The sequence below is a fragment of the Kogia breviceps genome, chromosome 11, assembly GCF_026419965.1.
Source record: "Kogia breviceps isolate mKogBre1 chromosome 11, mKogBre1 haplotype 1, whole genome shotgun sequence".
NCBI classification, from domain to species: Eukaryota; Metazoa; Chordata; class Mammalia; order Artiodactyla; family Physeteridae; genus Kogia; species Kogia breviceps.
Genome location: NC_081320.1, coordinates 9,070,083 through 9,084,388, shown reverse-complemented (window position 1 = coordinate 9,084,388; position 14,306 = coordinate 9,070,083). Strand labels below are relative to the sequence as shown.

General features: G+C 57.8%; 2 protein-coding genes across 3 annotated transcripts; both read right to left on the bottom strand.

Annotated features, from left to right (window-relative positions):
• Positions 1–406: 406 nt before the first annotated feature.
• ANKRD23 (ankyrin repeat domain 23) lies at positions 407–6,074 on the bottom strand. The gene is given in 14 exon segments (XM_059079647.2): positions 407–1,977; positions 2,031–2,135; positions 2,277–2,308; positions 2,311–2,331; positions 2,334–2,367; positions 2,453–2,551; positions 2,641–2,666; positions 2,669–2,717; positions 2,964–3,089; positions 4,243–4,302; positions 4,305–4,377; positions 4,580–4,646; positions 4,649–4,696; positions 5,930–6,074. Coding segments are annotated over 14 exon segments (1,164 nt in total). The 3' UTR covers positions 407–1,698.
• Positions 6,075–8,204: 2,130 nt separating this feature from the next.
• Positions 8,205–13,973, bottom strand: ANKRD39 (ankyrin repeat domain 39). Of its 2 annotated transcripts, none has more exons than XM_059078518.2 (4): positions 13,793–13,973; positions 12,632–12,735; positions 12,089–12,292; positions 8,205–9,433 (listed from the first exon to the last, which is right to left on the bottom strand). In XM_059078518.2, exons 1-4 carry the CDS (start codon positions 13,890–13,892, stop codon positions 9,290–9,292), a joined length of 552 nt encoding a protein of 183 aa, XP_058934501.1. In that variant the 5' UTR covers positions 13,893–13,973; the 3' UTR covers positions 8,205–9,289. The 2 variants fall into 2 exon arrangements, with proteins under 2 accessions (XP_058934501.1, XP_058934500.1); XM_059078517.2 differs by lacking the exon at positions 8,205–9,433 and adding an exon at positions 9,443–11,175 and having other exon boundaries at positions 13,793–13,960.
• Positions 13,974–14,306: the final 333 nt, after the last annotated feature.

Here is a 14,306-nt window from a genome sequence, read left to right as displayed (position 1 = left end):
TGTGGGATCTTAGTTCCCCGACCAGGGATCAACCTTGTGCTCCCCCCGCCACCCCCCACCCCCGCAGTAGAAGTGCAGAGTCTTAACTACTGGGCCGCTGGGAAAGTCCCCGTTTTTTTGGTTTTTGTAGATATCTTAGGATCTACCATAGACAAGCATGTCATCTGTATGATAATGCTGATATCCGGGTCCAAACCTAGGGATTCTGATTTAATCCATCTGGACATCAGGATTTTTAAAATCTTACCTCTTGATTCTAATAGGCAGTCTAGGCTGAGAAGCCCTAGACCGCCCTGCCTACCTGCTCTGCCCCCGGGGACCTGTCTTGCTGTCAGGCTGGCATGGTTATCAGGCTTGAGTTTCTGAGGAACTGGTCCCTCTCAGCCCAGAAAAAACAACCAGGCCGTGATGGATAATCAACCAGTTTTAATGAACAAAAAATACTGATACATATAAAAAGGTATTTTTGTCTGTCACTTAAGTGTCCCCATTTCCTAGATGGGAAGTGTCTTATCCATGGACTTGAATGCCTGTTTCTCCCATGGCCCCAGCGTCTGGGTGCACGGGGCTCTGTCAGGACAGGGCAGGAGCTGCCCATGTGAAGGGAAGGCGTGTGGCCCCTGTTGGGAGCTCTTGCCAGCTTTTTCACAGAATAGAAACTGCCTTGTCCTTGGCCTGAGAAGGCCACCAGTTAGTTAGACTAAAAACTGCTGCAAAATGGATATCAACCCAGGTTCCTTATGTGAGGGAGGCTAACCTTCATCTTGGAACCCAACCCTCTGCCTGTGGTTCTCAGTGTAGGGCAGAGCTGTTCTCAGATTCACCTTCTGGCATGTAAGGACCCTGCCCGCCAGCAGTACAGCACAGGTCTGCACCAGTGCAGCATGACCGGGAAAGGACAGTGAGAGGGGGAAGCTTTAGGGGAGCGTGTGGAGGTGGGGCCTCGGGCCACCCCCCAGTCGGTGGAGGAGGGAAAGGAGCAGGTGACCTCAGAGTCCTCCACGTCCTACCTCCGAGGGTTAGGGAGAAGCAGCACGGCCACGGCTGCAGGGGCCAGCTGAGAGCACGCACTCTGGCACCAGGGCTGGGGTGACGTCAGCGCCGAGGCAGGGTAGGGTTACAGGCCACCACCCCAAAAGTTGAGCGGGCCACAAGCAATCCCCAGCACCCAGGCGCATCCCCCTACAAGGGGAGCCACCAGACGGCCAACCAGAGGGCAGTGGGCAGGCCTGTCCGAAGCCTTCGCCAGAGGACACAACGTTTCCCTAAAATAAACAGCTCCAGCTCGTCGGCCTTGGGGCTTCTGAGGCAAGCAGGCTGGGGCTCGCCTTCTGTGCAGGGGTGCTCAAAGCCGTCCAGCAGCCCCCTGCAGACGGCCAGACCCGCCAGGCACGGAGGCCTCCGGCGAACCCCGCACCCAAGGGCGTCTGCTGCTGGCCGTGCACCGAGTCGCCACCTGGTGGCAGGAGGGCCCTGGTGGAGGGCAGAGCCTGGCCACCTCCTGGACCAGGGACCAGCGGGCACCGAGGAGCCCTGGCACCGGCCCCAGGGGGCTCGAGGCTGTTCCCGTGCTGCTCCGTCCTGGGCCCCCAGGCTCCTCCGCTGCCCCTCGTCTGGACCCGCTTTGTTTCCTGCACCCGCCTGCCACCCCCGGGTCCTCTGCGTCAGCCCCCAGCTCGCGCCCCGGCGGGGACCGGCTCAGCCTGGGACTGGAAGCCAGGGAGGCTGGTCTGACAGGGCTGCCTGGAGGTGCGGAATCAGCCCTGAGCGCGGGGAGTCGTGACCGAGGGAGGACCAAGCGGGTGAGATGCGTGAGTGGCACGGGGGCGGAGATGACGGGATGGAATGGTGGCTGCGAGTGGCCCCAAGGATCGGCTGCTGTCGGCACCGGGCATGGGGGTGCCCCACGTGGGCCTGCAGTGCTTCCCGGATGCCCCACTGCCAGCCCTGGGCCAGCTACACCGGAGTCACGGAAGCCTGGGCACAAGGACGCCGGGCGAGTCCCCGCTCTCCTCCCCGCAGCTGCCCGCCCCGCTTGCTCACCGCATTCTCACGCCCAGCCCGGCCCCGTAGAGCACCTTCATGGCTCTGTGGTGGCCAGGCCGCACCGCCTCGTGCAGAGCCGCGTCCCCTTCCTGTCGAGATGGGGGCGGCGGCCTCCTCACCTCCGCCTCCCGGGGAGGGTCAGGTCAGCAGCTACTGTCGCTGAGCTCCGGCTGCCTTAGTCGTGGCCCCCGGGGGAGCAGCCACCCCAGCTGGGACAAGCAGATGCCTACCTTGTCCTGTGCGTCAGCGCGGGCCCCGCAGGGACAAGGCGTTCCAGGCAGTTGCGGCGCGCACGGCCACGTGCCGGGGTGTGCTCCAGATCTCAGGGAGCGGCGAGGGTCAGTGTCATTCCCAGCTGGCAAGGCCGTGTCCCAACCCCAGGGAGAGCATCGGGCCGCCCCGCAGCCTGGGCCTGGGCATTGACCCGGGTGCCCCGGTTAAGCAGCTGTTTGAGGATGTCCAGGTGCCCTCCGCGGCAGGCCCAGAACACAGGGGTCCCGTCCGGCTGCAAAACAAAAGCACCAAAGTAACCCTGACCTGCAGAGATGCCAGGCGGGGGGTCTGCTGTGGGGATGGCCCTTCCCTGGTTCTCACCAAGTCCCGAGCGTCCACGGTGGCACGAGCTGCCTGTGACCTTTCGGACGGGCCCAGTGCCAGGCCGTGCGGTGGAGCTGGGGTGCTGCAGACGGGTTAGGTGCAGGGAGTACGGCCACCCCTGGAGGTCCCACCCGCGACCCCGTTCCCAGAGCTGGTGCCCTGAACAGAGCTGCTTACTCCCCTGTCGTGTGAAGGGCCTCTCCCTCCAGACTCAGGAGGCATTATGGGACCCGCGCCCCATAAAACAGAAAAGCCCTGCAGCTTCCTAGGCTCTGACTGGACCACGCTGAAGGCCGCAGGCCTGCACCCACCCTCGCTACCTTGTCGTGGGCATTGGGGTCCACTCTGTCGGTCAGGTACTTGTCAGTCAGGGCCTCCTGGTTCTCAGCAGCTGCCTTCAGGAACGCCTCCAGGCCCACGGGCTCCAGCTGGGCCAGGGGCTGCGGCTGGGTAAGTTCAAGGACGAGACCAACTCACTCCCCACACTAGGCCCCTGGGACACGCAGCCTCACCAGTCTAGCCAAGTGGTTCCAAAGAGCTGGCGGAGGACCAGTGCACCATTGGCTTATACAAATAATAGATTTAAACACTTGCCCCCAGCATTTCCCCGGTAGCGCAGTGGTTAAGAACCCACCTGCCAATGCATGGGACACGGGTTTGAGCCCTGGTCCGGGAAGGTCCCACATGCAGCCGAGCAACTAAGCCCGTGCGCCACAACTACTGAGCCTGCGCTCTAGAACCTGCAAGCCACACCTACTGAGCCCACGTGCCACAACTACTGGAGCCTGTGCTCCACAACAAGAGAAGCCACCGCAGTGAGAAGCCCACGCACGGCAATGAAGAGTAGCCCCCGCTTGCCGCAACTAAAGAAAGCCCACGCGTAGCAATGAAGACCTAACGCAGCCAAAAATACATAAATTAATTAAAAAACAACAACAACAACAACAAAACTTACCCCCAGAAGATTCTGACTGAATAGGTACGGGGCAGGGTTATGGACTGACTTGTGTTTTGCCCCCCAGCCCAGGTTCATGTTGTTGAAGTCCTAACCCCAATACCTCAGAACGTGACCTTATTTGGAAATGGGGTCACTGTAGCTGTAATCGGTTAAGATGCCGTCCTACTGGAGTAGGGTGCACCCCGGTGCAATACGAGTGGTGTCCTTATCGAGAGGGGACAGACCTCCGGACACAGGCACGCAGGGAGGTTGAGAAGGCCACATGAGCTCAGAGGCGACGAGAGATCGGGGCGACACGGCCACGAGCCAAGGACCACCACCAACCCCAGAAGCTGGGGAGAGGTGTGGACGGATCCGCCCCCAGAGCCTCAGAAGGAACCAACCCTGCCTGCCGACTCCTTGATCTTGGACTTCCATAAATAGCTGCTGTTTAAGCCCCCAGTTTGGGGTACTTGGTTCCGGCAGCAGCCGTGGAAAACAACGCTGGGGGCGGAGGGCCCCCAGGTGCGGGCTGTGCAGCTGCGGCGGCAGTGTCACCCCTCCCCAGGCCTCCCACAGGGATGGGTGGGTGGGTGGGGGGCTCCTGCTCAGGCACTCCAGCCCTGGTGTGGCACTCCCATGCTCCCCGCCTTCCCGCTCACCTTGACCTCAGGCTCGGGTGCCCTGGCCGGGACTCCGCGTTTCAGTCGCTTTTCTCTCCGTGTCTTCGAACCAACGTTTCCAGGTCAGCCAGGCTCTCCAAGTGAGCTCTGGGACTGCTGAATCTTTCAATCAAGCTGGGGCAGAAAGCGGGCAGCGACAGGCCCACGCCAGCCACTGGCTGCTGGCCACGGCAACCCTGGGGCCGCTCTTGGTCGTCCTAACCCTAGTCTTCCCAGCCGCGGGAGAAGCGCTGCGCCCAGGCTGTCAGACGCTGAGCCCCGGGCTTGCAGCACCCCCCTGCTCCGCCTGCTGTGCCCCCTACCCCCCGCCGCTCACTCGCCTCCTCTCCTGTCTAGTTCCTGCCGCTCCCGGGCCTCGGCCTCCTGGGGCCCCAGCCTCCAGGATCAGACACTCCATGTCCACGTCCTAATTCTTTCCTTTGGACTCTCTCCACTTAACCTATAGGAACAGACAAAAGGTAAAGAATCAGAAAAATTAGGAGGAGTCCTTAGAAAACACAACTGTGCCTGACAGGGGAGCCCTGCCAGGAGCTGACATACAGAGATTAGCGATCTGGATGTGATCTGAGGGCTGGCCTGACCCGTCGCTCCGAGCCCCGTGGCAGCCCGAGCCCCGGCCGGCTCCGAGCCCCGTGCCCGTCACCGGCTCTCACCACCCGCAGCATCGCCCGAGGCCGGGGGCTGACTGCTGCTCGCTCTGTCCTGTCGGCAGGCATCTATTTGTGCTGCTGGGCTGCGTCCAGGTGAGCTCAGGGCCTCCCTTGTGGGTTGTTGTCCGTACATTCCTACAAGGTCACCCCACACTGCCATCTGACCCCAAGCCGGGGGGACAGAGGAGAGGCCTCCTGGATAAAACACTGAATTCCTACGTTCAAATTTTGGCTCTTCGTGAAGCTATGTTTCTTCATAACAAAATGGGGGTAAAACTAGCACTTACCTCTTGGAGCTATAAAGATGCAATGACTTGGCGGGGCCGTGCTTAGGGTAGAACCCACCAAGCAATGGTCCGTTCTTTTCTTCCTCCCCTGGCCCCCAGCCCCGTGATTCAGCGGCTGGGGAGCCCTGAGAAATAAGCACGTTGAGGGGAGAGAAAAGGCTGGAATGATACGATGGCAGAGCCTAGGGCTTCCAGCCACGTAGAACTACATTCCATTCCCTTCTAAAGCAAACTCAGGCAGCCTAACACTTCCCGGGCCCCGCAACCCGCCTCTCAGCAGCGGCTGTCCTGGGCTGCGGCCAGCAGGGCTCTGGCCCGCGGTGGGGCTTGTGGGGCAAAGTGAGGCCCCGGGCCTCGCTACCCCCCGTGCCCATCCCTCACAACAGACACCCCAAAGTGTCACTGCTGTGCCTGCTCCTCTCAGTGCCCAGGGAACTCGGGCACCCTTCTCCTTGTCCCCAGCCAAGGCAGCCAGACCCTCCAGACCATTTCCCCAGCAAAGACCATCAACACAATTGAGCTCAGCCGACACCCAGCCACACTTGTGTCTTCCAGGGTAACCTGCCACTTCCCGTTCCTCTTTGGCCTTCACAGGCCAGGGCAAAACCCACTACACTCAAGGATTTTCTTGTCTACCATCGCCAGCCTTTCTCACTGTGTCTCTCTCTTGCTCCTTAACCCCTCACCACCCCATACGAGAACTAGGCAGACAGGCCAGAAAAGAACTACAGGTTTCTACTCCTAAAACCTCCTCAGGCACCAGAAAGGAGCTGCCCGACCTCCGCATTCTGCTGAGGCGGTCTGGGGGTGCCCAGACCACTGCCCGGCCTCCGCTCCACGTCCTCACCAACTGCTGGATGCTGACGAAGTCCATGGCCCCCGCTGCTCTTCACGCCCCCAGTGAGAGGAGCCGAGCAGCTCGGCCCTTTTATAGGAGAGCTGGCGGGGGCGGGGGGGGGGGCAGGGCAGAGGCTCGGGCCCCAGCCAGACAACTCCGTAACACCCACCAAAGTACTGGTGTGGGCACGCAGCCCACTGCGGGCGGGAGAAAGAGCTGTTTTGAGCTGAGTCAGTTGCATCCTCAAACACCCCCCATCCTGCACCTGTGCCCCCCCCCCCCCCCCAACGCACCTACTCAGAAGTGATTCAGCCAACAAACACATATCCTGGGTGCTGGGCCACCAGCACAGGTTTAGGGGGAAATAGCTCTCATTCTCCTAAGCGTGGATGCCCTCGAGAAAAAGAAGTGAGCCTCCACGTTGCTGTAGGTCTGGCTGCCTGAGACCCTGGAAGACCCAGCCCAACTGCCCTGGCAAAAGGAAGCCAGACTCCTAAAAAGGACCTCTAAGGGACAGACACAAGAGGCCGACCTCTGCCTCAGGAAGCTTCCTGGCTGCTACAGGAGGAGATCAAGTGACTTCCCAACTCCCGGCCAGTTTCCAGGCTGTCGGCTGCTCCTGGTGGTGGCTTCCTTCCCCAGATACCCACCCTGCTCCCTCACCACAGTGACGGTCAAGGTCAACGATTAAGCCAGGCCACCATCAGAAGCCAAGCCCAGCCCGTCATCGGCCCCTCATGCCTCTTGAAGAGCCTTCCACGGCCGACACGCAGGTCCCCCACCAGGGACCTGGTGGACCTGGGCACGGAGACGCCCTTCGCCAGGAAGGTGAGCTTCAGATCCGCTCCAGGTCCAAGTACGAACGTTAACCATTAATCCAGTTGCAAAGCAATCACTCTGCAGCTACCAAAGCCAGACTTCCTAATTCTCCTTAAGACACCAAGCACATCTTCCACCCAGCTGTGCCTTGAATTCTGCCTTGACCTTGGAAGGGAAATCTGATTGCCCATGTCACTCCGATTCTGGAGTCTTGTTCACTAGCTATCAGATTTCCTAGTGAATAAGACTCGAAGCAACATGAGCAGAGGTGACCAGGACGAGCCAGCGGGAGGGGGAACCATGGATCCAGGGCAGCCCAAGGCCCCACCCACAGCTGGCTTCTTGGTGACTGCTTCCAAGCTCTGAGACCCGGGGAGCCCAGAGCTTTTGAGAGAAACTCCATCCCTCTGCTCCAGGGTGTTTTTGTCAAAGGCGTTACCTGGAGGAGAGTGAGGGGAAACTGACAAGAACAAGCAGGACTTCAGCTCTGGACCCCCCTGCCCGCCACACAGAGACTCCTCTCCTCCAACGTCCGAGGGCGAGGGCACCGACAGGCTGCATCAGAAATTCTCAGCAGAAGACTTATTGGTGTTAATACTGCTATAACTTACCAAAGAAAAAGTTTACTTCTGGTAAAAAATCCAAACATAGCAAATCAAGCTCAGGACCCCCTTGGTTAAGTACTCTTGCCATGGAGCCCGGGGGAACCATGGGTACAGTTTAACACACAGCTTCCTCATGCTCCTCCTGTGTGGCGTTTGTACGCACCTACATGTTTCTACATACTTTACGTAATCACGACTCAGCACTCTTTCCACATGAGCATACGCTGCACTCAAAAGTGCCCGAACCTCACCGTCCCCCCTGCTGCGAACTTAGGTTATCTCTGAATTTTTTTTTTTTTTTTTTTTACATTACACCCCATGCTCCAATCCACATTTTTTTTTTTTTTTTTTGTGGTACGCGGGCCTCTCACTGGTGTGGCCTCTCCCGTTGCGGAGCACAGGCTCCGGACGCGCAGGCTCAGCGGCCATGGCTCACGGGCCCAGCCGCTCCGCGGCATGTGGGATATTCCCGGACCGGGGCACGAACCCGTGTCCCCTGCATCGGCAGGCAGATTCTCAACCACTGCGCCACCAGGGAAGCCCCAATCCACATTTTTGAAAATGCCTCTGTAAATAAACATGTTTGGGGACTTCCCTGGCGGTCCAGTGGTTAGGACTCAGAGCTTCCACTGCAGGGGGCATGGGTTCGATCCTTGGTCGGGGAACTAAGATCCCGCAAGCCACTCGGTGAGGCCAAAAAAAACAAACCCCAAAAGCAAACATCTTTGTGCACACAGATGAATACTTCTCTAGGGACCTACAGAGAAATCAATGTATTGGCCCCGTTCACTTAAATTTTAATAGATATTGCCAAACTGCCGTCCACACCGGCGGTAACCAATTTCCATGAACAGATCAAAACAAACACAGTTAAGACAAGGAACAGCATCAAAGAGAAAAGAAAAAAGATACATATAATTATGTACATATATATATAACAAAGGATCAATATCCAGAATACATAAATAACTCCTATGAATCAAAACAGAGAAAAATTTTAGATGGACAAAGGGTACGGACAGGAAGGTCACAGAAGACGGGCATTCGACCTCACTAGCAATTAGCGATGCAACAAAACAGTAGCACTTTGTAGTCTATCAGACGGTTAAAATGAATGAAACGACTATAAATGCAAGTGTTGGTCAGGTTCTGGGGAGGTGGGAGCTCCCATACCCTGCCCCCACGGTGCCGGGCACCCTCCCCAGCGCTCCCCGGATATTCATTCGTCTCACCCCCATGTGGACTCCAAGGCAGCCCCCCTGCAGTCACTCCCACCTTCGAGATGAGGACGCAGGGACTTCCCTGGCGGTCCAGTGGTTAAGACCGCGCTGCCACTGCAGGGGGCACGGGTTCGACCCCTGGTCAGGAGAGCTAAGATCCTGCGTGCCGCGAGGCAAAAAAAATAAATGAGGACCCAGGACAGAGGGGTAAGGTGACTTGTACCAAGGTCACTCGGCGAGAAAGCAGCTGTTCGTTTGTCACATATTCCAGAGTTTCTTCTCATGCTCACATACTTTTGTATCTTCAGATTTGAGTCTTTTCTTGTTATTTTTGTGTGTGGGATGACGTAAGGATATAACTTTATTTTTTTTCCAAACGGATAGATGTTTCCACGTGAACTAATTTCGAATACGGTCATCTGTCCGGGCCGGAGCACTGGCAGCCCCACCAAATCGCGGCCCTTGCTTCCCCAGTGGCCAGAATGGGGCTCTTCCGGGGTCCTCCAGCCTCAGGATCCCACCCTGCGGCTCGGGCCCTGAGCGAGGCGGGGGCTTGGAGGGCTAGTCCGTGTGCCCCACACGCAGCCCATGACGGGGGCGGGGAGACTCAGCTGGCCAGCAGGTCCCGCAGGTCGCTGTTGCAGGGCAGCAGGTCACAGGCAAGTCGTGCCTTCCGGTCCCGGACGGCCTTCAGGGCTGGGCTGTGTTGCAAGAGGAGGGAGCAAATGTCCACGTGACCCTTCTCGGCGGCCTGTGGGGAGAGAGGCCCGGATCAAGAGCCGCACCCCACTGGGCCCTGTTCTTTCTTGCTCCACTTCTGGGGCCCTTTTGGTCCGAGAAAGGGTCTCGTGGAAATGGAGGCGCTGGCCGTCTGAGCCGGTTTCCCCCAACCCCTGCCAAACTGCAATGGCGTGCTGCGGGGTGGTGGGGCACCCTGGTGCCACTTGGGCTGTCAGCTTGAGCTTTTCTTCCCTGTGTCCTTTGCTCAGTGGCCATGCTTCTTTGCCCAGGCCTGCATATTAAGAACCAGGACAGAACCTTGGATCTCGAAGCATCTTTACAAACATTCAGATTGTCTATAGGGTGCTGGGTGCCGTGGGCACAAGCCACATCAGACACGGCCCTGCCCTCTGGGAACTTCCAGGTGAGCGGAGAGAAACAGGCCCAGTACCCAGCTGTCCCCTCGGAGATCAACGATCCCAATATGGATGTCAATTTCTAACCTACATCCTCCAAAAAAGAAGTGTTATGTAAGATAATCTATGTAAATCACTTAACTTTTACAATAACCATTAGAGGTAGGAAGTATCATTTCCACTTTATAGATGAAAAAACTGAGGCTTATCAAAGTTGAGTAACTCCCCCGAGGTCACAGAGCTAATGTGGCAGCATGGGGAATTCTAAGCCAGGTCTGTCTGCCCTCAAAGTCCGAACTCTCAATAGCTATGTTTTATCACTATATTCCCTACTCCTCCCAAGAGACAAATTAAAGGGCTGCGGGGGCTCCTGAAAGGTATCAGAGTTAATGTTAGCACCAAACACCATCTCAAATTTGAATCTAAATCTTTATTCAGCATAAATATTATCTTTTTTTTTTTTTTTTTTTTTTTTTGCGGTACGCGGGCCTCTCACTGCTGTGGCCTCTCCCGTTGCGGAGCACAGGCTCCGGACGCGCAGGCACAGCGGCCATGGCCCACGGGCCCAGCCGCTCCGCGGCATGTGGGGTCCTCCCGGACCGGGGCATGAACCCGCGTCCCCTGCATCGGCAGGTGGACCCTCAACTACTGCGCCACCCGGGAAGCCCATAAATATTATCTTGATGAGTACAGACCTGGGATTCTCAATTTTACCGCATCAATTCAGGCAATAGTGTGTTGTGAGCAGTCGTAAGACGAATTCCAAATAATTTTTGGCAAAAAAAAGTGCCGATGTTTGCAGAAGGAAGCAAGGGAGGGAGGCAAGCAAGCTGGAAGGAAGGGACAATTCATATTCCTCACACACACGCATGCCCTCAATTTCACGAGAATGCCGCAAGTGCGTGTGACACCAGCTAGCTCCACCCACGGCAGGTCTTGCCTATCAACACCCATCATGTGAGCTGTGGCAGTGAAACACTCAAGCCAACACCGGTTTAGACCACTGAGAAACGAGCAACCTGCCTCTCCCACCAGCAAGGGTCTCAAAACAAAACAACCCCCAGCTGCTCACTCAGCACCTGAGCTCAGTGCTGAGGCCACAGCAGGAAACAGGACCAATCCCAGCTGCCTCCAGCGAGACGGAGCTCACACAGGGAATTTCAAGGGGGAGAAGAGTCAGAAGTCAAGCACAGGGTGCTTCCGGCATCCAGGTGCGTGAGCCGTCCTCCCCTGAGGAAACGGGAAGGCTCTCTGAGGGAGTGATGTCGAAGCTGCAATCCAGAAGGAAGGACAGACACAAGTCAGACGGAAAAGGGTGATGTGAGGCATCCAGATGGGAAGAGGTGTTGTCTATGGACTGCAAGTGATAGAGAAGCAGGTTCAAGAAACTGAAAACGACGAGCGGGTCAAGGACAAGCTGGCAGGTAGGCAGGGCCTGACCCCAGAGGGCCTGGGAACCAGCTTGAGGGCTTGGTAAAAGCAAGCCTCCGAAGGACTCGAAAGCATGGCATGGTCAGAACTGCTTTTTAAACCATCACTCTGGGAGAAAATCAGTGGGGCTAAGAGAGGAACAGGTTTGCACACATAGGCCGTAAATAAGTATGCATCAGCTGCGTCTTAACGATGCACAAGAAATCGGTAAAAGGGGATGCCTTAAGGGAGGTGACTTGGGAGACTGAGGGACCAGGGGTCGGTGGGGGGGGGAGGGAAACTCGTGTCCACGGTAGACATTCTGTACTCCTCAAACCGTTCACGGTGGGTAGGTGTTTCTAGTCAGAAAACATTTTATTCAATGATCACTCTGATCACAGAGTGGAAAGCAGACTAGAGGGATAGGCAAGAGTGGGTGCAAGTTTCAGAAAACTACGTGGAAAAAGCACTGAGACACATCATTAAGGGGAAGAAAAAGAAAATGACGCCATACGTTTACTTCTAAGTTATGTGCGCAGGACACGTGCTGGAAAATTATACGTTAATCCTAAAGTGATGAGAGGTGAGCACTGAGATTACAAATGATTTCAATTTTCTACTTTATGCTTTTCCGTCTTCCCCCTGTTTTCTGCAGTGAACACATTATAACTTTTACTTTTTTATTTTTGGCCACGCCTTGAGGGAATCTTAGTTCCCCGACCAGGGCTTGAACCTGGGCCCACGGCGGTGAAAGCGCCGAGTCCTAACCACTGGACAGCCAGGGAAGTCCCATGTTATAACTTTTCTAGTGAGAGAAGACAAGTTCTTACAACCTGTGAAACTTCCAAGAGGGCACCCACCTTGTGCAGACTGGTCATGCCGTCGTCGTCCACCAGCCTGGGATTGGAGCCGTGCGACAGCAGGAGCCGGGCGATGTCCGTGTGCCCACAGTAGCTGGCCCGGTGCAGAGCGGTGGCTCCCCCATGGGTCTGGGCATCACACTTGGCCCCGCTCTCCAGCAGGAACTGGCACACGGCATAGTGCCCGTTGCGGCTGGCATAGTGCTGCGGGGAACAGAGCCGGGGTCAGGGGGCAGAACCCCGGCGGGGGGTGCCCCCTCCAGCACCTGGGTGACCGGGGTGAGCCTTCATTCCTAGCTTCAGTTTCCACCACTGGAAAGTGGGGATAATAACCATTCCCACCTCGCAGAATCCTTATGAGAATGAAGTTAAATAACTAATGCAAAGCACTTGTGCTAATTAAAAAAAAAACCCAGGTTCACGTGATGTTTAAACAGAAACCCTGCTGGGAGAGGAGGAAGGGTGGGAGAAGAGAAAATGCAAACATCATCCCCTCCCCACCCCCAGAGAGCAGGAACCCCATGAGGCTCGTCCCCAGCTCACCAGAGCCGTGTAGCCGGCGGAGTCGGGCTGGCTGGGGTCCGCTGCCTTCTGGATTAAATACTTCACTCGGCCCAGGTCTCCGTTCAGGGCTGCAGACCAGATTCCTGCAGAAGGACAAGCCGAGCACTGAATAACGCTGAATGACTGGGGGCTTCCAGCGCTCCCTTTTTACCTCCTGACCTCTTGTTTTCTCATCTATAAAATGGAAATTCATGGGTTCAACAAATATTAACACGAGCACCTCCTCTGTGTCAAGGATTGTGCTGGGTGCTGGCGACATCGCTGTGAGCAACACAGACAAGGGGGCTTGTCTAACCAGGACAGGAGATTGGGCAGAGACAGTCACACTTCTTCCCACTGCAAACACACCAGTGTTGGATAAAGTACTATTTAAGATGTTTGAATATATAGTCACAGTCAAAAGGAAGAAAAGGACATTGCCAGGTGCCAGCGCAAAGTGAAAACCACAGCCAAAGTGGTGAACAGTCACCCCATCTGTGGAATTCCGAGTCCTCAGAACCGTCCCACAACTCAGGGGCTTTGGCTGGAACGCCTGAGCGAGCAGCGTCTGGAGCAAAGTCGGCCGTGCGCGTGGTGAGAAACCAGACAGAGCCAGGCAGGCTCTGTGCACAAAGCCGGCGGGTGGCGAGTGAGGCAGCAAGGATAGTCTGGGGCAAGAGAGTTACCCCTCTGAGCCCACAGGCAGGGATGACATCGCCTGCCTCGAGGCATTCTCTGCCATACCTCACGCCTGCAGTGCCCACACGCAGCCCCCCGGTCTGAAGCTCCATCCCCTCGGGGTGGGTGCAATACCCTGGTTGCAGGCTCTGCTGCCCAGGAGCAGACCCGGGAGCAGGACTGGGTGTCCCGGAGTCGCACCAGGTGAGGAGCCGGGCCCAGCCGCACCACTGGGGAAAGTTCCTGAAACCAAAGCCTGTTTCCCGACCTGCAAGCGAGCCGGTGTTTCTAATGCCGAGCTCCCGCCGGGTCCCTGGAGGGCTCTCACTACGCGGGAACGGTGAGTCCACCGCCCGCCAACGCTCCGACTAGGTCCCCGGGCTGCCTCCCCCTCGGGGCCCCGGTTCTCGGTCACCTCCTTTGCCCTGGGGGCCTGGGGACGCCGGAAGGCCCCGGGCCGGTAGGGCCGCGAGCCCGCCTCACCCCTCTCGAAGTCCATCTCGTCCAGCGTCTGCTGCACGCCGGGAGCCGCGCTGGGGTGGGAGCAGCAGGGGCCTTCGGCGCAAGGCCGCTGCACCGCCATGCCGCCCTCGGCGTCCTCCCACTCGCCGGCGGGCGCTGCCGCGGGTAAGGTCACGGGCACGGGCGCGGGCGGGGCGGGCGCAGCGCTGCCCACCAGCCCGGTCTGACCACTCGGCGTCCGCACGAGCCACGGAGCCGACCAATCAAGCGTCTGGGTTTGAGCCCGGGAGCCAATCGCGGCGGTGGGGTGGGACCTGGGGGTGGGGGGTGGGGGGTGCCTGGCTGCGCCCGCCCGAAGCGGCCACGCGAGGGCGACCTAGGCTAAGCGGAGGCCGGGGCGCGCCAGCTGGAACCCAGTGGGGCGGGAGCATTTATGTGGCGCCCTTCCAGGTTCTCTTCGTCCCACCGGGCTCCCCAGGGCAGGGGGTCGCCGGGAGCACCCCAAGGTCCTTTCCCCCCTCTTTCCCCCACTACA